Source organism: Tripterygium wilfordii, chromosome 11 (genome assembly GCF_013401445.1).
Source record: "Tripterygium wilfordii isolate XIE 37 chromosome 11, ASM1340144v1, whole genome shotgun sequence".
Classification (NCBI taxonomy): domain Eukaryota; kingdom Viridiplantae; phylum Streptophyta; class Magnoliopsida; order Celastrales; family Celastraceae; genus Tripterygium; species Tripterygium wilfordii.
The window spans coordinates 10,304,783-10,331,630 of record NC_052242.1 but is presented as its reverse complement, the minus strand read 5'-3'; the positions used below and the strand labels follow the sequence as shown (position 1 = coordinate 10,331,630).

The 26,848-nt window shown below is 35.9% G+C and overlaps 1 protein-coding gene across 3 annotated transcripts; it reads right to left on the bottom strand.

Annotated features, from left to right (window-relative positions):
* Positions 1-463: 463 nt before the first annotated feature.
* LOC120009362 (isoleucine--tRNA ligase, cytoplasmic-like) lies at positions 464-19,930 on the bottom strand. 3 transcript variants are annotated; one of them, XM_038859921.1, is made up of 27 exons: positions 19,362-19,930; positions 19,153-19,218; positions 18,872-19,015; positions 18,460-18,677; positions 17,420-17,585; positions 16,678-16,791; positions 16,259-16,356; positions 15,187-15,265; positions 14,653-14,811; positions 13,477-13,566; positions 10,787-10,920; positions 9,906-10,065; positions 9,624-9,707; positions 9,256-9,468; positions 7,280-7,405; positions 6,974-7,111; positions 6,149-6,252; positions 5,958-6,021; positions 5,057-5,145; positions 4,788-4,929; positions 2,924-2,987; positions 2,774-2,841; positions 2,368-2,490; positions 2,229-2,294; positions 1,074-1,185; positions 900-991; positions 464-774 (listed from the first exon to the last, which is right to left on the bottom strand). In XM_038859921.1, the coding sequence occupies exons 1-27, from the start codon at positions 19,893-19,895 to the stop codon at positions 691-693; spliced, it is 3,531 nt and encodes a 1,176-aa protein (XP_038715849.1). In that variant the 5' UTR covers positions 19,896-19,930; the 3' UTR covers positions 464-690. The 3 variants fall into 3 exon arrangements, with proteins under 3 accessions (XP_038715849.1, XP_038715851.1, XP_038715850.1); XM_038859923.1 differs by having other exon boundaries at positions 19,153-19,211; positions 19,360-19,541; XM_038859922.1 differs by lacking the exon at positions 16,678-16,791.
* Positions 19,931-26,848: the final 6,918 nt, after the last annotated feature.

The following is a 26,848-nucleotide window of genomic DNA, read 5'->3' as shown; positions in this document are numbered from 1 at the left end:
CACTCAATTTTTTATAAACTATCCAAACAAGAGAATTGGAAGGAAACACCCTTTCCCTTCTCTTCCCTCCCCTCCAAATCCCTCAATCCAAACACACTCTTAGAGTCCAAAGATTTGTCAATGTAGAGAAGTATTTAGGAGGGCTACCAATACTTTGAGCATTCAATGCTTGATATCTAGCCCTAACTATACAAATTAATTAATAGACAATAAGATTCTGGGGCAGGGAGGTTTTTGAAGATAGATAGATGGATTGGTTCTATTTAAGAAGAGTAACAGTAACATGATGATATTAAACCTAATACACCCTGAATTGCACGTGAATGTAAGACCATGAATTTCAAAGATTAAAATTGAACTTCATTGGTTTATTTATCACAAAAGAATCAAAGAATGCAATTCTCATAATTGGTAAGAATGTTGAGCAATGAAACGGATCAAACGCCTAAACATGCGCTCTAACTCGACCTCATAAACTTGCACTCTTCTAACAATGTAGTGTCGTTTCATCACATATATTATCAAACACTGCCCACTTTACCTCATAAACTTGCACCTATAGATTTCATGGTCCATTTGATTTTTGTTCGACACCAAAAATATACTGTTGGACTTGTGAACCCGAGAAAAACACATTCGTTATTACAAATTACAACATAATCTGAGTCCTACATATAGCAGAAATTATTGTTATGAGTCGCCGACAGTCAAGAAAACATGTTTTCTCAATTCCACCTCCACGGCAGGTTGATTCTCAATACAATCAACTGTTATCTGCAAAGATAACACATCCGGAAGCAATTACTAGGTATGGTTAAAAGGGGTGGAAAAAAAATAGGGTTAAAAAGAAACTTATCCAAAATTGAAACCACCCATGTACTCAGTAAACATAGACAAACCTTGCCATTCCCCCGTTTGAATTCTGATTTCAAATAAGAGTGATCTTTTGATAGCAAGTATATTTCTAGATTGTGTGCATATCTTTTCTCTCCTGCAACAACATTTACAAATGCTTTATGAGTGAATATGTGATTTTGTGCGTGTTTGTGTGTGTGCGTGCAAGAGAGAACTACCTGCATATAGAGCTAGGATAGTTTCTGAATTGAAAACCAGCGCCGGCCTTGCCAAAGTTATGGTGAATGATAAATTATAAATTCCATGGTAACTCTCTTCATAAAGGATGACCTATAATTTGTGAAACACATATGCACGTTAAAAAATGAAGCAACAGACATGCATCTTACTCAATGACTACAAAAAAAGAAAAGAAGAAGATAATTTATTCATGCAAGTAATTATATTTACAAAGATCAATTCCATTTAAAACTCCAAAAATCTATGTCTGTCTGGAACAATGTGATTTAGGCATGGAACAATGTGATTTAGGCATTCAGCTATCTATAGCTAAAACCAACACATTAAGCTCTTATTTCTTTCATACTCAAATCATTTTAATTTTTGACCATGTATATTCACTCCCACAAATGGTCGCTGTCTAATTTTTGTCAAAATAGCATATGAACCGTGACAAAATTTTCATAGTCAAGGCATAATTTCAATTCATGAGCTTGGCACTATTGATATGTAGAATCACAGCAGCTATGGAAGTGAAACAAGAGCACATCAGTCCAATGTAGTCATGCAATAACACTCTGCAACATCAGTTTTCAGTTTTCACTGAGGAAGTTTAAGACACAGCATATTTTACTTCAGCTTTTTCCAAAAAAGAACCAAAAAGTAGAACCAAAGATTGTAGTCTTTTTCTATCATGACAAAATATAGCGTACGTAACACACCATAATTTTCCTTCTAAAAGAAACAAATTTGCGAGTTCTTAGAGAGTAGAATTTATTTTATAATTAACAGCAATGACAACGAAGTCTCAAGTAGGCTGAAGGATCAGTAGTACCCGCTTGATTTCAACTAAGATGCGAGCACTGAAATCATTTCTGGTCATGTCTATTTGTTAATTACTAGGATTGATCAGAATCAGATGTGATGAAGGCAGGACTAATGAAGCCTTTAATCAGCATACAACTTTTCATGCATCTTTCTTACTTAAAATCATATGCCCACTATAAGTTGTGCAAGCAACCTCAAAGCAGACTGTAAAAAGGCATCTGTATCTCAAAGATGATCTAAAATAGCATGCAGATTTGGGAAAAATGATAAAACTTTAATAATCAATAATGGAATTCTTAAATTTAGTGTATATCGGCACAACTTACTGCATGCGGTGCCATTTTGGCGTAAGGAAGCAATGAAGACCCAACTGTATCTCTAACGTATAGTTCCTGCAAATAAGATGGACAATTCAGTGGCAAAACACGAAATGGATTTTGCAATAAATCCAGAAAGAGGACCTACCTGTGACTTCAAAACTTGTTCGACGCTTGATTTCTCATCATCGAGAGAATTAAAGTACACCTCAACCATATCAGTAGGCTCAAGGGCAGCTTTTTTCCGCAATTTCTGAATTCTATTAACCACCTGAAATACAAAATATTAATAGCCAGTTCATCAGAAATCTGTATCTGTTTTCTCCCGTGAATTATGGGCACTCCAAATGAGCAAATATTAAACGAAAATGCTCAAAAAAAAATTCTCTACATCAGAATCATTATAAAACGAATGCCATTGTAACACTAGTTCCACCATTGCCAACAAAAGCAATATGCTATTTGGTGATTTGTGAGCCTAAAAGTATGTAGAATAATAACTGGAAGAAATATTGTTATAAAATATGATAGCAACATCATGATAAGCAACGTACCTCACGAGCCACACCAGCCTCGAACAATGACTCATCTGGTCGTAAATCCAAAATCACCAACACATCACCTGAACAAAGAAGCACCATAATCATACAGCATCCCAACCTTTTAAAAACATATCATATAATAAAGGCAACAATAATCCATACCATCGCCGTTAGCATCAATCTCCTTCTTCGTCAAACCAGCAGGCCGCTTGAATTCTCTTACAACCTAAAATCCCAAAAGTAAATGGGTAATTAGCATAATCTCTGGAAAGAGAAGTTAAGCTCCTAATCAATGATTCATCACCAAAATGTTGCGGTGTCTCCTCAGAAAATTAATCAGAGTACCGAACTCCCAATATAAAGGACAACTGTGACACGAGTTCTATCAGGGTCACTATCTATTATAGAAAATACATGTGGACAAAGAGGTTATAAACCATTAGCACATATACGCTCAACCCCCAGAAACATATACTAATATAAGACTTAGAACAAAAAGATTCAGTATTTATCATCAAACATGCAAAGAAATAGGACTACAGAAGCCATTTAAGCATTATGCATAAAAGTCAATTCAATGTCTCTGACACTAGTTCAATTTTAGTTACAATACTCAGGTTTTCTAATCAAATGCTTCTATTTATTTTAATTGTCCTTCCACTTTAGAAATATAAAATCCTTTCAATGACTGCTAGAAACTAGTACGGGAGGCCAGTTAAATGATCTGGAGTCTTGTACTCAGTCTCCATATATGATCAGAGATTTCTTTAATAGTTTTTGGAGTATAAAATTGTTTGGAAGAACCAGATGTCGCAAATCTCAATGTAAAAACTTCGAAAGCAAGCTTTCTAACGTTGATTTTCCTCGATCACCTCATACTTCATTTTTAATTTTCATGACTAGGGATGACATTTTGTACCCAAGCGGATTTTCCTCGATCTGAGGCTTTGATGAAGCGGTGATGGGGCACAGAAGCCCAACCCGCATGCAGGACGGGGTGGGGAGGGATCTGTCTCCTAACCCGCCCTACAAAATATATATATGTATATATAAAATATAGATATTATATACCTAAACACTCATAAAATATATATAAATATATACATATATTTATGTTTATATGCATATGTTATTATTATATTTAAAATCAAAGTAACAGAGTTTAATTGATTGCAAAGAAACATGTCTAGACCCTAAACTTTGTTGGTAAGTCTAAACCCTAAAACCCTAAACATAATATGACCCTCTAATCTCTAATTACAATGAATAAATGTTGAATATAAACTTAAGACCCTAAATCCTAAGTTAAATATAAAAATCTAATACTAATTCAATTGAATATACGTTGATAAAATCTTAAGATCCTAAATCCCAATTAAACTCCTAAACCCTAAACCATGAATAGACGTTGAAAAATCTTAAAACCCTAAACCCTAAACCTAAATAGATGTTGATAAAATGTTAATACCCTAAACCCTAGTTAAACCCCTAAAGTGCCTAAACCCTAAACATATATTATAAAATTACAGTACTAAACTACTAATGTAACTAAAAATTATCACCTAAATTAATTTACCTAATGTTATTTTATTATTTATTAATATAAGTGTATAATAAAGGATTAAAAAATCAAACTTGGTGCTTGTTCGTGCCAAACTATTGTCGTCATACGGTAGCCAGAAAGGCAAAAACCCTAACAAGAAATATGTCTAATATTTAATTGAAAGTTAATTGTTGGTATTTAATAATTGATAAGTAAAATTAACATTATTTAATTGAGTTAAAAGTATGAATGTGTGATAGACGGTATGTAAAATTAATATATTAATTAGTTGAAAAGTGTAACAAAAAAGTGACTTTGGTATGTTGGTTAGTCCATAACTCCACCACCTAGAAGCTTCAAGTTAGAAACCTAAGATGTGTAGTTTAATTTTTCAATATGTTTGCCAACGGTTCACATCACATACCAAATTAGCAATCATACGAACATAATGATCAATCAACCAAGCAAAGCCAGATGATGCACCTTAATATCAGTAGGCATTAGACGGTGGGTAGCAATAGTAACTTCTCCATTTTTCTCAAATGCTAAGATATCACCCAGAGACATCGCCTTGACTTCTTCCTCAACGGCTCGCATAGATTTTCCAAGACGTTTTCCTAATGCACTAGAAGGAATTGAATGTCAGCATTAAAGGAACGACAAAACAGGAACTCAAATATTTCATTTTGATAAAAAAAATAATAATCTACATCATTACAGAATAACTAAATAAATAGCAACAATATGCATACCTAAAATCTGGCTCAGCACGTAGGGAAGCATACTTCAAGGTATCATTGCATGGGATGAGACATCTTACATTGAGTTCCTCGAGCACATACTACAATGAAACAAATATACATAAATGACAGCGGGAAGAGACTAGGAGGCTTATAGAAACAAAAGCATGAAGTTTCCTAATAGAACTCGGAAGGCCCCACCCCATCACTAGGGGCCAGAAAATGCATGGTTAGCAACATATCTACCAAACACATCAAACAGAAAAGCATCAAGTCACGATACCATCCATGCCATAAAAGCACTATTATACACTTCTTCATCATAAGCATGGAAATACTTAAATACCATGTCTATTAATCTTAGTTTACAGTGAGGTCTAAATTTTTTAGGAGTGTATTTCACACCCTAAGATTGAGGACTATTAATTAGTCTACTTTGCTTCAAGCACCCGTTCGGAACTAGCATGTGGACGGAATCATTTTCCAATTAATGAGGTAATCATTTATTACCTAGCCTTCAAAGTACCATATTTTGAATAAGCCTAGGTTTCTAGGATGACATACTCTTGAAAGAATACCTTCGAAAAGTCATTCGCTCTGGTTTCATGTTTACAATCAGTCTATATCATGCCATCAATCATACTACGGTTCCCCGAAGGTGGGGGAATAGAAACTAAAGATAATGAGAAAACATAGAAGCCTATTAGGGAATTGGCATTGCCAAAATCGGAGTTGCCAATGTCCATGGTACAAAAACAGTTAAAACCAAAAGAATGCTTGAATTTAATTGCCAAACTGAGTGTACACCAGAAGGAAACTAAACCCAATATACAATATGAGGAAACTTGATGGGGAAACATATATACTCCTATGAAACAACAGCTAACACAAACATGCCAAATTAAAGGCAAACCTCTCTCAGCTTTCCAGTTATATCATCAAGAAAGTCTGTGTCTAGGTGAACCACTATCATCTCCCTGGAATTCCTCGGGAAAAAATAGAAATAAGGAAATAAGACCATGAAGGAGGAAAAAAGAGCTATACATGCATCAGCATATTAGCCATAGAATAACTATGCAACAAAAATGACAGCTGCAGGAAGACCTGAGAGGTGATTTAAGAGGCTTGCTGTGACGCTCACGAATATTGCGGGCAAGGTCAATTATGGTCTTCATTCTTGCAACACTTAGTTCAATACGGTCATCCCTCTGAAATAGAATAAAATTTCAATCAAACCTTATACCACTGAAGTAACATTAATAGAGTTCCAACAACCCATAAAGAAGAAAAACCAAATAAATAAACACAAAGCACATTTGATAGTAGGGCTGTGCAAATGAGACCAACGAACCGGACTGAAACGGCAAACTGGACCAATCAATCCGGTTCGGCTTGGTTGTTTGACCTTTTTGGTCAAACGGCTTTGGAAACTGATACGGTTCTGGTCAAATTGATAGTGAATTTTCCTTAGACATTTAGGCCCCTATTGGGAAAACTATTCAATAGCAAAAAACTGCTAAAATTAAAATCCAGAAAATGTTTGCCTCCACAAACTCCAAACACTAGATATTCACAAACTTCCCTAGCAAAAATGGTGGACGGATACTGACGTATGTAAAAATTCAACCATACATACATCAACCATGCAAATTAATTTGATAAAATGTAGATTTCCCAAATGTAGAATCCATGCAATGGATGAATGGCAAAGAAGAATCCATAGCTTGGACTCAAATTGATTTTCTCGTGTGGATTCATATTGCTGACCACAGTTTATAAAGGTGATGATGTAGATTTCCAAAACTCAGTAAAAAAAATCAAATTCATTAAAAGAAACAAAGACCACGAAGACTTATAATACACAATTCACAAGCACCTTTCAATGGGGATAAATATTAATCACCCAACCAGTTTAGAATCTGATGATACCTTTCCCTCTTCTTGGGGGAAGCTGCAGTAGTGAATGCTTTCCTCTAACCCATTGCATACTTTTCGCAAATTCTGATATAAAGCTTCAGTGAAGAATGGTGTAAATGGTGCCATCACCTTGCACGATGTCAGGAGCACCTAAGGAACAATGATACAAGTCACCAACCAGAGTGAAAGTATACTGAGGTAAAGACCATGTATTTGGAAATATACAAACATCCATTTTATAGTTTTTAAACAGTCTGCCAGTATAGTTCCACAAACTGTTTATGTGTCACAAACATGACAAAGTAGCTGTGAACATACATTGTAAAGAGTTGAGAGAGCAATCCGACAGTCATCTTCGCCAGTACGGCCTTTTAGTCTCTTCCGATTGAAGCGCACATATATATTTGTAAGGTTGTCAAGAAACTTCAAGAGGTATGGAATAACCTACAATTGTGTGAGCACAGGTACACAATAATTAGTCCGCCACATCAATCAAATGCCTCAGTAAAATCTTATCACCAACAAATGGTCTGGAATATGTACCACAAATTGTCAAATACTAGTTGTAATATGCCCAATATTTCACAAGAATAAAAACAATGAATTCCCAAAGTCAACTTGATCCCAACACCACAAGACTATTATAAAACAAATCCCAAAATAATTTATTGCTTTTCTTTTTCACTTTTGAAGAACAGTCTTTTGCTTTTCCTGTTGGGACAGGTTACTTTTCCAGTATTCTCCAGTTTTAACTACAGGTATATTTCATCCAGAGAGAGAGAGGATGAAAAGCTTTCTTGTCCTCCCCAAAACCATACCTAGTTTAATTGAAAGAAAAACAGAGCTAGAACCTGGTACACAGAGGGGGAGTCATGCTTATTGAAAATGCCGTTTGATGAGGAAGAAGTCAAAGAGGCTGTATGGAACCGTGATGGAGACAAAGCACCCAGTTTATCAAATATCATTTTTTAGAATGCCGGTCGCTGTGGCGAAGAAGTTGGAAAATATACAAAATAGGTTTTTGTGGGAAGATGTAAATGGAACTAAAATGTATCACTTGATGAATTGGAAAATTGTAAAACGAGAGATGAAGCATGGGGTGATTGGGAGTGAAATCCTTGATCCTTTTCAATAAAAGCCTTCTGGGAAAGTGGGTATGGAGATTTACAAAAGAGGAGAGTAGTTTATGGAGGAAGATCATTGATGTTAAATATGGAGCGGGGAGAACACTAGAGAGTAGAAGGGCTAGTGGTTGGGGTATTTGGAAGGAAATTAACAAAGAGTGGGATGATTGGGCTCCTAACACCATGGTGAGAGTAGGAAATTTGGGTAAGGTGAGAATTTGGGAGGATGTGTGGTGTGGAGAGATGGCATTAACTAACAAATTTCCTAACCTGTTTAGAATTGTGAGGTACAAAGAAGCTATGGCGAGTGAACACCGGAAAGTGGCTCATGGGGAAACTTTTTGGGATATATTGTTCAATAGACAAGTTCTTGGCTGGAAAATTAGCTCTTTTGATGAATTTTATAAAATCTTATGTGATTCAAAAGAGACTTTATCGGAAGAAAGGGAGGATTGCCTTTGGTTGAAGGAGGAGGACAGAATATTTTCTGTAAGGAGTTACTTCGAAGCCTTAGGGAGAACATATGAAGCAGATGTGAACGACAATTTCCCATGAAGGGCTGTCCTGAAGACATTGGCACCACCAAAAGTGGCACATTTTATGTGGGAAGCAGTTCGGGAAAAAAAATCTGACTCTAATGCAAAAGCAAGGAAGAAAATGTTAATCACATTCTCCTTCATTGTGAATGGTCTTCGAAGTTGTGGGAAATGATTTGAAACTTGTTGGGTATTCAATGGGTTGTGGCACATACAATCAAAGATGTGTTATTCGCTTTATCCTACATATTCAAGAACAAGAGTGAGAGGGTTGTGCTGGCGATGCTGCCTTTGGTTTCTTTTTGGACAATATGACTGGAAAGGAAAAATATAATTTTTCAAGGAGAAGAAGCATCTTTATGTAAAACTGAATGTAGTCGACAATATAATTTGATTTTCTGGTTTCAAGTGTCTGTAGATTACGATTGTAACTTGAAGGAGCAAGACCATTACCTGACACAACTATAGTAGTGTGGCACAAACATGTTGTGTGATCAATAAAATTTTTATTTTCCATTCAGGGGGAAAAAATCAATACATCTTCTCAGGGAAAAGCTATAAAATGCAATGCAACAAAGAGATTGAAAAGCTATAAATGCAATGCAATGAAACAAAGGGATTTATAGATGACTACCGTGTAAAGTCGATATGCATCCATTTCTTGGCGTACAAAATGAACAAGGCTTTGAGTAGCCGAGTTAATCCACTGGTCAAGCACATTAGCTGAATTTTGAAGAGAGGCTAAATTGGTGGGAACAAAGGGTGCAAGCCCATCAATTTCAAGTCGCTTGGCATTTTGAACAAGGAATCTATATGCATTATACCATGGAAGGAAAACATCTTTGACCTGAATAGAAGAAATCACATAAGAGTTTATGAGAATAAAAAATTAGGCCATATATAAGAAAAGGTATAATAAATTATTCTTAATCAAACCTTCATGAAAGATGGAAATCACAACTGCAAAAAAGGCAAACAGGATATTTGATAGACAATACTTACAACAGCAAACACTCCTTCCTTGTTGAATCGCAAGGTTTCCGCACGCACAACGGGAGAATTTATAAGGTATAACCGTAAAGCGTCCTTCATAACAAGTAAAATACAGGCCAAAATATTTGTTAGAAAAAAAATTTCTTAAGAGCTGTCAAAACTCTCGAAAAGAAAAATCATATAAACTAGAATAAGAAATGTCCAGTGCAAAATGATATAGAAAGCCAACATGAAATGGATGGAAAGAAAAAATAAAATGGAATATTGAATTGCGCACATCAAAGAACTTACAGCTCCATAATCATTAATTACTTCCATTGGTGAAGGATAGTTTTTCAGGCTTTTACTCATCTTTTTTCCATCCTCTGCCAGGACATGCCCGTTACAAATTAGATTCCGGAATGCAGGCTTCCCAAATAGGGCCGTAGACAACACCATGAGCGTATAGAACCTGAAAAGAAACACGAAAGAAAATGTCCTTTCAGGCTTAGTTAGTAGAGAAGGACCAAACAGGGAAAGAAAATTTAAACATTCATAAGTCGTTGATCTCTTCATTGTAAATAATTACATCATCATCATCATCATTAAAGCCTTTGTCCCAAACAATTTGGGGTTACAAATCGAGAAGAGAAATTGCTTGGACTCCACAATATGGATTCTCTTTCGCCCTTAGATCCTATGAAACTCTTCACTAATCCTATAGAATACATACCATCCTTTTTTCTTCTTTTTCTTGTGAATAACTACTCAATTGGATACACGAAATCCCTATCAAAGCACTCCCAAGGAAATTAAAAAAAGTTAACTTTACAACAAATGAATCCCCTAAATAATGTGGAACAACTGTTTTTGGACACCCTATAAATTCTTCGATTTCGTCCGGAAGGATCAAAGCACTCCCCAGGAAATTAGCAAAAATATTTAACTTCACAAAAAGTGAATTTCGTGAATAATGTGGAACAACTATTTGTGTATATTATGCCTACTGAAAAACATGGCATTAACTATAGCATGTATTATGTCACTGGTATTAGCAATACAATAATAGCAATTTAAGAAACATGTATTACTATTCTGGTATTCCCTAAACTACAAGAACAATGGATTTTGATGAAGATGCAATCTAACATACAGAAATATGGAAGTAAAATCTTTGAGAACTATGAACCCACCATCCACGAGTTTGATCTAAACCCTCTGCGATAAAATGTCCAGGAAAATTTTCTTCGAAAAGTTCAATGTTCTCAAATGGATAATGGATATACGCATATGGCATTGACCCACTTTCAAACCAGCAATCGAAAACCTGTAAGGATTAACAAAAGTTGACATCAAAGTGTGCCCTGAATCTCAGGTGTCTAGCAAGCAAGTGATGAAAATGGTGACATACACTATGCAAAAGTAGCATAGTAACCGCCACCAAAGATATACAGAAGTTACATTATAAAAATTATTCCCTAATCAATAACAAGTGAGGTCATAAGCATGCAAACAATAAAATGAAAGTGAGATGCTTGAATGAGAACCAAAAAAAGGGTAATTACTATTGTTACATCTTTTAATTTTTTTGTTCCAATTTTTTGTTTTGAAGCATACACAGTGTCCAAACTTTTAGCTGAGTAAAAAATACATTTAGTAACCATATCAATAACTAAATTACTTTTATTTCAGATCCTACAAAGGATAAATCTTCAAATTTCTAAAAACTCATAATTTTAATGGAACTTTTATGCAACACGACAAGATTACCCATTAAAATCTAAAATACTTTCTTTCATATGCAACACATGTTCGAAAAAAACCTAAAGGTGCCTCTACCTTAGCACATCACATGTATATAAGATAGGACCCATAAACTAACGACTGACTTCAAACAGAAATAAAAACTGGAGAATGATAGTAGAACTGTAGAAGTGTAACACCACCAATACAACTACTCAAAATTAGTAAATCCAAGCTGACGGATTCCATAATTTGGAACCTCAGAACCTAGATTCTCTAAACAAAAATCTCATAACAAGTTATATATCCTGAAATGAATAATGAAGTGGAATATGAAATTCAGCTTCAGAATCTGCTTGCAGATATAGAACAAACTAAAAACAAGAACTATCTCTTAAGCATAGTTTTCTAAGTGTATATGTGCAAAAGAATATCTGGGACATATGAATAAATAAAAAGAAACCTCTCCATCCAAAAACCTTCCAAGGAAATCGAACTTCCAAGAGACTAAAAGGCCAAAGTGCATCCTCTTAAAAGTGTAGATCAGAACAACAAGCAAACTAGAAAAGAACTCATTATCAAACTACCAAACATTATAGTCCAAATTTCAAATTCCAAGAAACAATCCCATAACTGCCAATTGTATCATTTCCAATCTTTTGCAATAGGGGACAAAATGAGAATGCATTACACGAAGGATTACCACACCATGGTACTCTCTCCCGTCTCACCTTAACAACATAAATTAACAAATCCATTCCTCCTTGCCTTGATATATAATTCTCCGAGTTTTATTGCCCTTTACACAAATATCTAATGTTCTCTTTTCTTCTTTTTTTTTTCTTTTTCTAAGAAGCTAAAAAATTTCACACCTTCCCACTTATGCAAACGAGCATCATTGTCCAATTATGTTTTATTTCATTTGGAAACTTTTTATTTACTGAGCAACTGCTCCAATGGATGTGCCAAATGAATCTTGTAATTTCGATAGTGCAATCGGGATCTGCCAATTAGGAGCAGACCTAAATTTCTGCCAAAATGTTTTCTTCCCATTATATTGTTTTCATTCCATGCAGGTCACAAAAACTCAACTTAGTTCTTCTCTACTCTCTAGTTGCAATTCATTGCTTTATATTGTGTCCAACTTTTAGCAAGAGATGCATTCAGCATAAAGGAATTTAGAACAGAATTCAATGAAGGTTACAAAAGAAAGCTTTGGTGCATAAAACTAGTGGTATGTGTGGGCATATAAAACATTCACAATCTTTATATATATAATCACTTCTAGTATTGACATAACATTATAAAAAAACATTAAAGTTCACATTTTTGGGGGCTTTCTAAGTGACTTTCTAAAAGCAGTTCTAAGTAAGCTTTTACGGTATTGTGAGTAAGAACTCTAATACTCGAGTAAATTGAGGAAACTTTATGAAAAGTCGGAGTTCACTAAAAAAGTGAACGGTGCATCAGAAAAGTTTGTAAGCACTTCAAAAAAGTATGAGTAAATCTTGAGAAACCAAAGCTGCTCAATTGTGAGTGACTGAGTATGAATAAGGATTTGGGAAGAGTAAGTAAACACTTCAGAAATTTAAGTAAAAAAAAGATTATCATAAATTAATGGCATCATAGCAAGGCCCCAAATTTTTGGGGTCGACAAATGGAATGGACATATATGGGGATTGAGATAGTTTGGACCACGACTTCATAGCAGAGAGAGAGCCTAGCAACCCCATCAACTTAGATGAGTTAATCCCATTAACATAGAGATAAACTTGCAGTATAAGCTATTTCAGCTAATAAAATTCTCTATGCCGAATTACAAGAAGGCAGATCAACAAATCGTTCTTTAGTAGCAAGTAATGCTACTAATGACCATCCCTAGAAAGATTGCATCCAAATAAAGCAGCAATCTAGCCCCAATTACATATTCCTGGCTCACAGAGACTGTCAAAATATTGAACACTAAAAGTACAAAGCTATGTCGCTATGAGTTGATGGTTTATCAACTCAAAGACTAATGACATCAAATCATATGTTTGATCGTAAATGGGAAAGACGAAGAATAACTCAGCAATCAAAATTAAGAATTTATAGCTTCCTTTTGAAACAAACAATAATAACCCAGATTTACTGATCTTACATCATCTATACGTCGAAGCACACCAAATCCAGGACCACGACTGGATGGGATAGTAATATGATCAATGTTATGGCGATGTAAATCAAACACCTGTAGGTAATAGATAACAGCAATCAGTTACAGTAGCACAGCAAAAAATAACGAGATAAAACATTTTCCAAACACAATAATTAAATAAATAGAAGTGAAAATCGAGAAAATATGCAGTAAGGACTATTTCAAAATACAAGAATGAAAGCGTCCATAAAATATAACAAAAGGAAAGGAAGCAAGGAAAATCTCATATTTATGTCCCTGTTAAATAATGTCACAGATTTACGGCATGATACAAGATGCTAAAACTTCATTGAGCTAAGGTAACAGCTTATGATCATAGACCTAGCCTATAACAAAATGTATTGAGAGTTTATCAGTAAGATAAACTAAGCACAGGACATCTTAAGGAAAGAATGTTGATTGTAAGAAGAAAAGGGAAGCTCAAATATAATAGATCAAAACCCATTTCCCATTTGCCTCACAAAAGTGACCTTGGAAGTAATGCAAGCACCAATAGAGGAAAGAGACGGAGTTAAAACACTTGCTTTGCTTATAAGGCAAACACGAGGAAATAGATTTTGAAAGATTTGCTCTTCCTCCAAGCTACAAAAGTTCTTCAGTCCAAAATAGGGGATTTAAAACAAGGATAAAGATGATAACTAATATTTTCTTTTAAAGTTAATTCATTTGTTATAGTGGATTTTCTGCTTCTTTTTTCAAAAACCAAATATTTTCCTTCTGAAATCATTTTCTCCCTCTTCCCTTTGCTTCCACCAGCCAAATAGGTAGATGCAGAATGTATTTACTTCCCATCCTTTCCAAACCATCATGGAAACTCAAACTATCATGTGAAGAAACCTAATTTACATTTCGTTGTCTTGCCAAGTAGGCTAGGAAAAAAAAAGATGCCGCAAGCAAATATTAAAAAGATACTGGAAAATATTGCGCATCCTACAAACAAATGAGGTAACCTAGGTCTTCAACTCTTCATATATGAAGCTCCACGAAAATTATTCTATCGCCCCGAAGAAAAGAAAAAAAATTAAGCCACATGCTAGTCTAAACTCGGGCCACTGATGGGACAGATGGGGCAGGGGCAGGGGCGGGTGGGGGGAAGAGATAGAGAAAGAGAGAGCAAACCTTAACACCAGAAAGTTTTTCAAGTTTGTCAACAGAATCAATGACTATGACTTCCTCCCCATCATCACTTATCCATACAGGAAGAGGAGTGCCCCAAAATCTACTTCGACTAACAGCCCAGTCTCTCGCATTCTCCAGCCAATCGTGGAAGCGTTTTTCCTGTAAAATGTTAAGGGAAATGAGCCTACTTCAGATATGGCCTTAATAGATAAGTCGTCGTTTGTTAACACGTAACACCATGATGTAAAAAATGCAAAGATCAACCACATCACATAAACTGACTTTGTTAGCTACAGTTTTTCATCACGCCTGCTGGGCAACTTAACCGAGAGTGAAGAGACAAAAATAAAAACATAATTTTGATAATGATGAAAAACCAGGTAAGGCTACAAAAAGAATATAATTTTTTTCCCGAATGGAAATTAAGTTCAAAGAGCTCATAACACAAACAACTGAACTTAACTCATACCTTGAATTTGTAATTCAAGCAAAAGGCAAACACCCGCAAATATGCTAGGGAGAACATTATCTAACCTTCACATAATCAGGTACCCAATAAGTTTGTTTGTTATTCTCTAACAATTGCTCTTTTAACTCTTCCACTCGAACAAACCTAGAAACATAATTTCACAGTCCATCTTCATTAGAATATAGCAAAGGAAAATCAGGCAGGACAATAAGATTTATCATAACATACTAACAGATAACATTTTAAGCGAGATTATCCTTTACATATGGGAATAAAACTCCATTCTGCACAATTACATAAGGCAAACTCACTAGAAAACTTATAGAAGTACAAAGAACAATAAATCGGCCAGCAACAGTAGCAAAAAAATGTTAGGACAGCCAAGCCAAAAATCTGAAGAAAACTGAACTTCCAACTCCATACAAGCCCTATACTTATATAAATGCACAAAAAAAAGGAGTAATACATGTTCATAATGCGGGAAAAAACTCGGAACATATAAACCCAAGCATGAATCAATGAAAGAGGATAATAATTATTTATGGGCAGAAAGAGAAATAATTCTTATCATGAATGAACGATAGAAACCATTCTTTCATTTTTCACAATGTATAAGACCACCATAAAGCGCAAATCAACGATCCTCCCAATGATAGATCTTATCATGCTTCAAATTTCGCTAAGCTTGCCTTCCAATGATGCCCAAACAACCAAGGAAGTCAATTTAGGAAAATTTAGACTCCTACGAGGTTCAGCCTACTTGCATTAATATTAGAACACTAATTGATGCATAGGTAAGACGCACAATACAAACTATTACTGCTGACCTATATATTCATTACAACAATACTCTATCAATAATTCTGAAAAAATAAACACCCATTTTGAAATCCTTCAAATTACTCACCATATCAGCACTTAACTTCATGCAGACTACGAATTAACTTCAATGGAAGACACATAAGTTTACATCTAAGGACTCTATTGTTGGCAACAGTAAAAGGCTAAGTCCCTCATACATCGGCCTATCCTTCCACTTCCAGACAGTTCTAATCAACAATGTGCTCTCCAAAATAAGACAGTAAAAGGCAACCTGACAAAAAAATTGGGTAACACGCGTTGTAGAAATGAGCATACCAACTCGGAAGAGCTCTGTATATCAGAGGAGTTTGAGATCTCCAACAAAAGGGATATGAATGTGTACAGGTTCCAGACTTTACAAGCCTGCCCTTTGCCTGAAAAATAAACAAAATTTCATTCAGTAAAACAACAACCTGCAATGTAAGAGTTTTTTTTTAATGGATAGAAGTTTAATAAAATTTTAATACAACTAAACCAATTGTCAATGAAAAAATAAAGACTCTTTTTTCACCACGTGAAACAGCCATTTTCCAAATTTATAATATCTATTAAAGAAAAGAACATCGCAATGACAAAAACGAAACTCAGTCACACAGACATCTTTTTCTGGTGCATAGTATGTTCCTGATGATAGCAAAGTAAAAGAATTATAACACATTACATTTATAATAAAAAATTGCTTTAGACATTCTCACCTTCACTGCTTCAATAATATCCTTATCAGCATCCTTGACATAGCGACCACTAAAATCGGTAATTTTTCCAGTAAAACAACCATCATCATCAACTGGAACGATCAAATTATCCCCCTATTTGCAAGAGTTAAAAAAATCATAAAGTGATACTACAGAACAAGAGGACAAAAATCATAACAGCCAATATCAGGTGATAAGACTATATGCATAACATAAAATATCACGGTGGAGGGAATTAAGAAAAATAAGAAGGAATGGAGAATTAAAACATTGGGAAACTTTTCTTCTCATGTTACAGCAACAGCGTGCAAGAGAAACAAAACAGAAAAAGAACGGCTGTTTCAAACAAATATAAGTCCCTTATTTTCGGCCAACAGAGCAACTAATTACTGATAGACTACCTTCTCATTAATCCATTAGTCTTGAGAAATACATAAAGCAGTTATTAAAGATGATATTAAAGTTGCTATGTACTTACACACTGCAATCATATTTTGCTTAAAACACTAAAAGCATTTGGAATTTCAAAACCCTTTAAGTGCCTTTATATTATTCTTCTAAATCAATTTTCTTCCTTCAGAATTCAATAAGATGCTACTTAGCATAGTAACTAGCTACCATCTCTCAATGTCTAAAATCCAGTGCAGCATCCAAACTTGTTATTTACAGGGCTGAGTTCATAAGGAAATAGCAAACAAACTATATAATATCAACCACTAGTACATAGAATCTGCTTACCAACCTTACTAATTATTTCATTTTCAATACAGACTCGATAATCATCTTCACCAAATGCTGGAGCACAGTGAACGATTCCAGTTCCACTTGATTCAGTTACGTAATTGTCCGCAACAACTCTAAATGCTACATTAGAGAACTCCATGAAGTAACTGAACAATGGTTCGTACCTGCAATACATACCGTTCCAGAGAATTCAAGCCTGCTAAAAACAGGCCTTATACTAACAACATAAGTTTGGCCTTGCAAGCATCCTTCAAATAAGGAGAGATATAACATAAAGTTGAAATTCTGTCAGATAGTCAGGGACTATTCACTTAGAAATAATCTTGTACAAGTGACACAGACACACAGTACTTGACTGCTGACGGATCTAGAATATGAGTTCCAAACACAATCAAATTAGAAAGACTATAATTACCTGCCATCAATAGGGAAACTAGGGGAAAAAACATTGATGGAGTGCAACCTTCAACAAATTATGTATCTACCTACAAACATTATTCTCATAAGCAACAGAACGGGATGATCCCCAAAACCAATAATCTTTGAAGAGCAGTTCTTCTTGAAGCATTTAAAAGATAGTGAGGAAATGAGGAGGAGTTATCACCACTAGAATTTGATGATTATATGGATGATGAGGAAGAAATGTATGTATTACTCGTAGAAACAAGGGAGATAAAGGCTAAGCACGAAGGAGAATCCTTGGTAGTGAGATGCTGATTACAACTCCAAAACTTGAAGAAAATGAGGAAAAATCGCAGGAAAATATTTTCAGAACATGTATATGCATTTTGCCACGATAAGGTTTGCATCGTCATTCTTGATGGAAGTAGCAGTCAGAATATGATATCTAACGAACTAGGAAGCAATAGATGCAGATGGAATTTGCAACAAAGAAGAGCTGGAGAGAGTAACAAAAGCAAGCACCACTAACATTATCTATTGAAGGGCTAAAGAAGTAAAAAAAACAGCAAACTGGAACAAGTGCAGTTGATATTCATGAGGAATGCTCATAGACGAAAAGTAAGCAGAAGCACTCACTTCATTCCCACGAGTGAAGACCCAGGGATTTTCTCCAGCACTTCATATGAATTAGCTTGAACTTCAGATTTTCCACCAGAAGAACCCTTGGTCTTAGAACTTGATGTCTTGGAACTACCAGGACCATTAGCTACATCTGATTTTGACTTCTCAGTATCAAGTGCTGACAGCAGAGATTCAGCAAGCACATATATTTTTCCAGAGTATTTGTTGCGAACCTGGGATTTAATGCCCTTTAGCATAAATTTAACTACAAAACTAAAAACTGCACATTCATATGGTGAACAAAAAAATTATTGGTAGAGAACTCATACATAACACAGAAAATTGTTTTCAAATACAGAAATCATATATTAAATATCCAGCACAGTTCTCAGAAAGATATCTTCTAAATATATCAGAAGTGGCATACCTTCACATATACAAAATTCGCATTGACGCAAAGGGCAAGGTTACTAGGAAGGGTCCATGGAGTGGTTGTCCAAGCAACAAAAGCAGCATTATGAGCGTCATCAATAATTGGAAATGTCACCGTTATTTCAGGATCAGGAGTAAGCTGTTTACCCCCCACGAACATTCAAAAAAAATTAAATGGATAACAAAAAATCAGCTACACTCACTGAAATCAAGAGTATTAGCAATCCCAAACTTTCATGAAAAATAAGAGATCACGACAAAACTTGACTCACAAACCTTAGCGTTCAGATTGGCTTCAAAATTAGCTAGTGGAGTCTTGCAACCAGTGCTGTATGGCATGACCTGTAAAACGGAAGGCATTCACATATAATTGACAAAAACATAAGTAAATCCATTTTCAGGCAAATAGAACTTCAACAGATGCATCAATCCAAGAAGATAAACCATATTCACAACCCAATTAACAAAAATTATATGTCACTAACCTTGAAACCTTTATATACGAGACCCTTCTCATAAAGCTGGGAAAAGACCCACCATACACTCTCCATAAACTTCACATCCATGGTTTTATAGTCATTCTTGAAGTCAACCCATCTTCCAGTCCTGCTAATTACCTTCTCCCACTCCTCCACATACATAGTTACAATACTCCTGCACTCTTCATTGTACTTGTCGATCCCCATCGTCAGCACCTCATCCCTCCTCTTGATGTTCAACTTCTTGTCAATGGCATTCTCGACGGGTAGCCCATGGCAGTCCCAGCCAAAACGCCGGGTGACATGGTGACCGATCATGGTTTGATACCGAGTGACAATATCCTTAATTGTCCCGGCGAGTATATGGCCATAGTGCGGGAGGCCAGTGGCGAAAGGCGGGCCATCGTAGAAGACGTACTCCGGGAGATTCTCCGTGCGCTTGAGCTGGGTCTCGAATGCCTTGATATCCGACCAGAATTGGAGGATTCGCTCCTCCTCATTAGGGAAGGAGAAGTCCTTTCCCTCACACACCTCGTCCATCAACGCTTGGCAGTGTTTGAGAAGTTAGGGTTAGGGGCTACTCGAAAACTGTTGAAGGCTTGGCAGTGTTTCAGAAGTTAGGGTTAGGGGCTACTCGAAAACTGTTGATTAAAGTATTGTCTTCAATTTAATAATTATTCTTTTATTTTGTTATTAAAATTAATTTAATATATATAATTTATTATTATAATTAATTTAAGTATTGATGAATATTATTTGTACCCTATTTTTTATTAAGTATATCTCATTCTTGTGTATTTTTAAAGGGTTAATGGAGTGTACTAAATAAAAAGAGTTTTTTTTGGTTTTAGCAACCGTACGTTTTTTTATTGGGTATTTGTCTCTGGTTTGTAATTTATTAGGGAACTAGCACCGTGTCGCTGTTACCAACAGCAGTGGCACCTATTTGCCTTTAGTGATGCCGCTGTTTGTAACAACGGTTTGGTGTAAAAGTCTTTAGCAGCTGTTTGAAACAGCGGCACAGTGAGATCTGAACAGCAGCACCTCATATCTCAACAATGGCATCATGGTGCCGCTTTTAGTAGTAGCAGTTCGTTAAAATCCAAGGTAATGCCGCGGTTTAAGACGGGATCATCATGGAATCCCAGCAATGCCGCAATTGTAAACAATGCGTCTTTTGTCTATAGACCAAACCAAAGGCATTCTGTGATACGCACAAACAAAAGAAGTCATACAAAGAGGGAGGGAGGGAGTGTTTGAGTTAAGTGGTTTCCAATAACCGTCGAGCAACTAAATGGTAATAATTTTTTGTTGATTTATACTTGCATTCGGTTTTTGGTACATATCTTATCTTATATTATGTTTAAATTTGTTAATTACGTATATTAAAAGATTTGTTAATGTTGAGTTGATTATTTTATTTTGTATGTAAAAATAGATTTGATTTGTTAATGTTGTCGTCGTTATTTGAATTGGAATAATATAATTGTTTAAATATGTTAATGTTGTCTTGATTAATGTAGTTTGTATGTAAAAATAGTTTTGATTTGTTAATGTTGTCGTCATTAATTTAATTGTAATATTAAAATTGTTTATTTTTGTTAATGTTTACTTGATTATTTTATTTTGTTAATGTTGTTATTAGTGTAGTTTATTTATAAATATTGTTGATTAACTGTTATTGTTATCTTGAGTATTTTAATTGGAATATGAACTTGATTATTTTAATTTGTATAAAAATATTGTAATACAACGGTGATAATTACTTCATGGAGAAATCAATATTTTTCATATGAATATGAGTACGATTACAGTCAATTTGCTCCTTGGGTTGATTGTACCCAGACAACTGGTGGAAGTTTTTCTTTACAACATTAATTACCGGATGTTAATGTCACGTTGATCCCAGAAATGTGTGGTAGTGAAACACCGATATTTTGAGGAGGCGATTGCGAACAACGATGTTGAGGTTGAAGATGAGGAACGTTCCATAGAATCTGATGCTAGTGACGTTGAGGATGAGGATGATGATGTTGTTGATGACATTGCAGAAAATGTTGGGCTTCATACACACCTGGTGCCACAAATACCTGAATTTGGAGATGTTAATTTTGATGATGCAGTATGCACGGATTGGGATTATGTTAATCAGGGGACTGAAGGTGACTTAGAAGTCAAGCAAGTGTTCGAGAATAAGGCAGAACTGCTTAATGCGGAGAAAGCGTGGCACATAGAGAACAACTACCAATACAAGACTCAGCGTTCTAATACAAAAATTATTCAATTAAAATGCTTGAAGGACAAGACTTGCAAATGGTATCTTCGTGCGATGGCGAAGGAGTCAATAAAAATGTGGATGATAACTGTGTTAAAAGGGCCACATACATGCACAAATGTCTCTTTAACACAAGGACATCGACAACTGGATTTCTGAGTACTTGGGGAGTGCGGTTTTGTTTATTGTTTGAGCTGATTTGAAGATTAGTGTTGCTGCTATACAAGCCTTTGCAACCACACAACTAAAGCATGAAGTATCTTATTACAAGGCTTAGATGGCAAAACAGAAAGCAACGGAGAAGTTATTTGGATCGTTTGAGGCATCATATGTTATACTGCCTAAGTTCTTTGAAGCTTTAAAGATGTCGAATCCAGGCACGGTTGTTCTGTTTGAGCATAAGAATTCTAACAACTCAGTAGCTACATTTGGACGTGTGTTTTGGGCTTTTAGGCCATGTATTGAAGGGTTTCAGTATTGTCGTCCATTGATCAACATTGATGGCACACATCTGTATGGAAAGTATAAGGGGAAATTGTTCATAGGAGTTGCATTTGATGCAAATAATGGGTTGTTCCCATTATGTTATGCTTTGGTCGATGCAAAAAATAATCGGAAACTAGTAATGGTTCATAAATTGTATCCGTGCTTATGTTACTGATCGTCGAGGTATATGCGTGTTGTCCGATCGACATCCCAGCATCAAACGCACAATGAGAGAGCAATGGCCTGAGCCATTCGCATTCCACATATATTGTATCCGACATTTAGCCAGCAATGTCATGACAAAGTTCAAAGATTCTAATTTGAAATCCATCGTGAATATTATGGGTAGAGAGAAATCTCGAGAGAAGTTTGATTTTTAGATGACAAACTGGAAAGAACTAAATGCCGAAGCATGGCATTATCTCGACAAAGAAGAGAAAGAAAGATGGGCATTATCATATGATGATGGACATTGATATGGTAACATGACTATCAACATGTCAGAAATTTTTAACAGTGTCCTAAAAGGAGGTCTGTTTTTGCCTGTCACTGCTCTTGTGCAATTAACTTTCTATCGATCAAATAACTACTTTTTGACAAGGAGGATCACAGCAGATCAAAATTTGCATAAAGGTAAAGAATGGCCAGAGAAAGTGACGAGAGCACTATTGCGAGAAGTTCACATATCCAAGCGGCATCAAGTACGACAGTTCAATCATGCTCCATCGACATTTCAAGTTTCCACAAGTGTTCGCCGAACTGAAGTTAATTTACAAGGCACACGAAGTCATACAGTCCAAATTGGGGATCAAGCTGAAGAACAGAGTTGTTCATGCAACATGTAGATGTTGTATCATCGTCCATGTTCGCATGTTATTGCTTGTTGTTCCACAAACCACGTAGAATATGAGCAGTATGTGGAGTCGTACTTCACTTCCGTTTCGTACCTGGCTTCCTATGCACCGACTTTCCATCCAATACCAGATGAAATGGGGTGGCCCATATATAATAGGCCATTGCTAACACCAGACATAGAACTTCGACTATCAGCGAAAGGTCGGCCAAGATCAACACGATTGACTAATGAGATGGATATGCGTGAAGGAAGTTCACACTACAAATGTAGTGTCTGTGGTCAAACATGACATAACAGGAAATCACACGAATCTAGGGGTTGAAGTAGTTATGTTTTTAATTTGATAGCTATTTGACTATGTATGAGTAAAATATGTTTGTAATTTGAAGTAGTTATGTTTTTAATTTAATAGCTATTTGACTATGTACTTTGTATTGTGTAGGATGAAATTTTCGACCGCTTTCACAGTTATTGTTCACCATGGTGGTTTCATGGTCAACAATAATCGCGAATACAAATTTGGGTTAGTGGATATCATCAAGATTCGTAAAATTGAGGAATGGAGCAAAATAGATTGTTGGCATTATGTGGAAAATGGGCTTAATATTAATACTGCATTTTCGCAGTTGAAATATCTTGGAGATGGTCAACCTATTTCGTCTGGTCTTGTTGACCTTATAGAAGAAGTTGACTACTCTGATATGGAAATCGTTGGTGCAGCACATGGAGAAGTTCATCTTTATGTGTGTCACCATGCTATTGACTTGAGTGACAATGCATATCGTACTCCTGCAATTATCCCCAACGATTATACAAAACATTTTGAGGTAACAAGTAATTAAATATGAGATTTTATTTGTGTATTATTTTATTTTATAATTATTTTTTTTCCTTGAAGATTGTCGAATCTTCTGCAAGAGGACGATCAGGAGATGCGATTGTGAAACTAATGGCAAAGCAAGGATCAGGAAAGAAGAATATTGGTTGATGTGTCGGAAAGACCGCTATGTCTATGCATACAGTCCGTAATGAGTCGAAATAAAATATGTAATAATATAAACATAATGGATAACTCTAGTTTAGAAGTTAAGCATTTTAAGATAATATTGTTATGCTAACATTTTTTTCAAACTAAAATACGTAATGAGTCGAAATAAAATATGTAATAATATAAACATAATGACTCTAGCGCCCCGTCCTCGGCCTAGTACTCGTACTCCAGATGGTTGGGGCGGAAGATGGAGCTGATGTAGAAGATGGACCAGCACTAGAATATGAACCAACCTCATATTGACTGTGATGTGAAGTAGGAACCCAACCTCATCTGCGTGATCAACCTCCTCTCACTCTAGCACCACGTGCAGGTTCTACTGGATCTGCTGGTTGGTGAAGACGATGTCCTTCTCCTAGCACATCTAGAATATCTCGACATGTCGTGAACCAACCATGTGCTATAACAGAAGTGGCATCAGAAATAGCATTAGCCATAGCAGCACTAGCAATCCTAGCCCCCTCCGCTACAAAATGAGCCTACATATGAATAATAGTTAATTAAGAAACCATAAAATATATGAAAAAATGCATAAACAATACATTCCTTAAATACTTAAAACTCGATGTAGCCTACTAATGTGAGGCTCGTACTCTAGCTGTGGAATTACTGGAGTTTCTGTTAGAGGACTGATAAATATGCGCATGGTAGCTGTATACCACCACATATAGTAATCCAAACCTAAGTTTGCGATACGCTCCTATACGACTAGGTCATGTCGTTGGTCTCACTGTTGTACCCACACTGCATTCTCGTCAGCCCAATTCACATTGCTCCACCCTTTCTTACTCAACTCGTGCAAAGTAGCGCTCGTATCCACTGGTTCTGGAATATGCTGAGATAGTCCAAACTGTCGCATGACACGATCAGGACAATGACGCTCAACTATCTCATAGCATATGAGCGGTATGATTGACGCCCAAATATGGAATCCCTCAACACACACTTGTGGCGCTGTAGAAAGTCGTTCCTCTGTGTATGGCATCCACACAACCTATCGCATAAAATAAGAATAAGATATGTACCCCACAAGTTTTTATATACTTACCAATTATCATAAATTGTGGTTATTACCTGATGAGGCCCCAGACTATCAAGTTCAGCCCTAGCAAACGAAATCACAGTGGTGGGATTATTCTTGAAAGTCTGATCCCTACTCCAGATAGCACCTAGCTGAGGCAAAGGTTCGTCGAGTCCATGTACGATATGCCTAACAATCTCTAAGCGACATAGATGTAGTTGCTCCCACGACCATAACTACAAAATATATAAAGTGTCACGCATAAAATTTACGAACACAACGAGAAACAAAATTACGAAAATAACTTCCAAATGTAATAATTAATACTAACCTGTAGTAACATTGCACATCCACCCTCCCTCTTGCTCCATTCATAGAAGCTCGACAAAGATTTCGATATAAAACTGCTACAACGGCTGCTCCCCAGCTATAAGTACTAGTCTGCTGCAAGTCCTCCAATATCGGTAGATAGTGAAGTGAAACGCTATCGCCATTTGTGCTCGTGAACAACAAACTCCCAAACATGGCCCAAATATAGGCTCGAGCATACTATCGTAATACATCATCTCCAGCTCCATCGAAAGGTGGACTGTGATGATCAAAATTATCCAAAAGCCACGACAATCAAACAGAGGCACCCTGTCGCTGTGTACGTGGAGGGACCCAACCCAATAGTCGCTGCATGACGTCATCCCATTGCTCAACCACATGTCCAATGACAGCACGACCATCCACTCTTAGCCCTAATAGCAAACTTGCGTCCTGAAGAGTGACTGTCATCTCATCACAACGAAGATGAAATGTGTGCGTCTCGCACCTCCATCTCTCAACTAATGCCGTAAGTAGTCCATAATCAAGCCTGATATGACCAATCTGGGTGATCCCGTAAAAACCTACCTCGATCACAAATGGCCTAACACGTGCGTCTATATCCCAAAGCACATAGTGCCTAAACGCGATAGCTCGTCTACCATCATCCTATATATATATATATATAATCAAAATAAATCATAATAGAGTTAAATTATAAAAAAAAATGAACATTATGCTCCAAGTCCTCTTACCTGACCACTCCAAAAATCCTCTGATCTATGACCAGTCTGCATATACAAAATAGATCCATCTAGTTGACCAGGATTCTGGCCTCTCGTGACCGTAGGTACGGATCGAGATGTTGACCGACCTCCACGTGTGCGTGCCATACAAAACAACTATATAAGAATAACATATGTAAGTTTATTAAATTATGTTATTCCTTTAACTTCAGCCTAATTAGGATCATTAATAAGGGACCACAGGTAAAAAAAACATTTGAAATTGGTGGGCCAATCTTATCCTCCTTTTGTCTTATGATTCCAACATATATACTATTTTGGCTTCAAAGCCACCGACCACCCTACATAATTATTACTAAAAATGACCATTTCTTTTGTCAAGCATCATACACACACATATATACAAAGTTTTTATCTTCCAGTGATTGAGACCTGACACATTTTTCAAACAAATCAATGACTCCATACAAACCAAAAGCTTCATTTGGTGTCCAATACTATATAACTTCACATGTGTTTGAATTTTCTCAGGTTCCAAATTAATATTGCTCCAAAGTTAAATGTCACGAACTACGAAGACATACTACCAATTACACATTCTCCTCTTCTAAATTATTTTTCACTACCATCAAAACAATATCCCTAAAAATGGAGGAAAACCATAAGATGAACAATGGAGGAAAACCATAAAAAAATTTTGTGCATATTGCCATACATTTGATGAAAATATTCATCATATTACCTGGGTA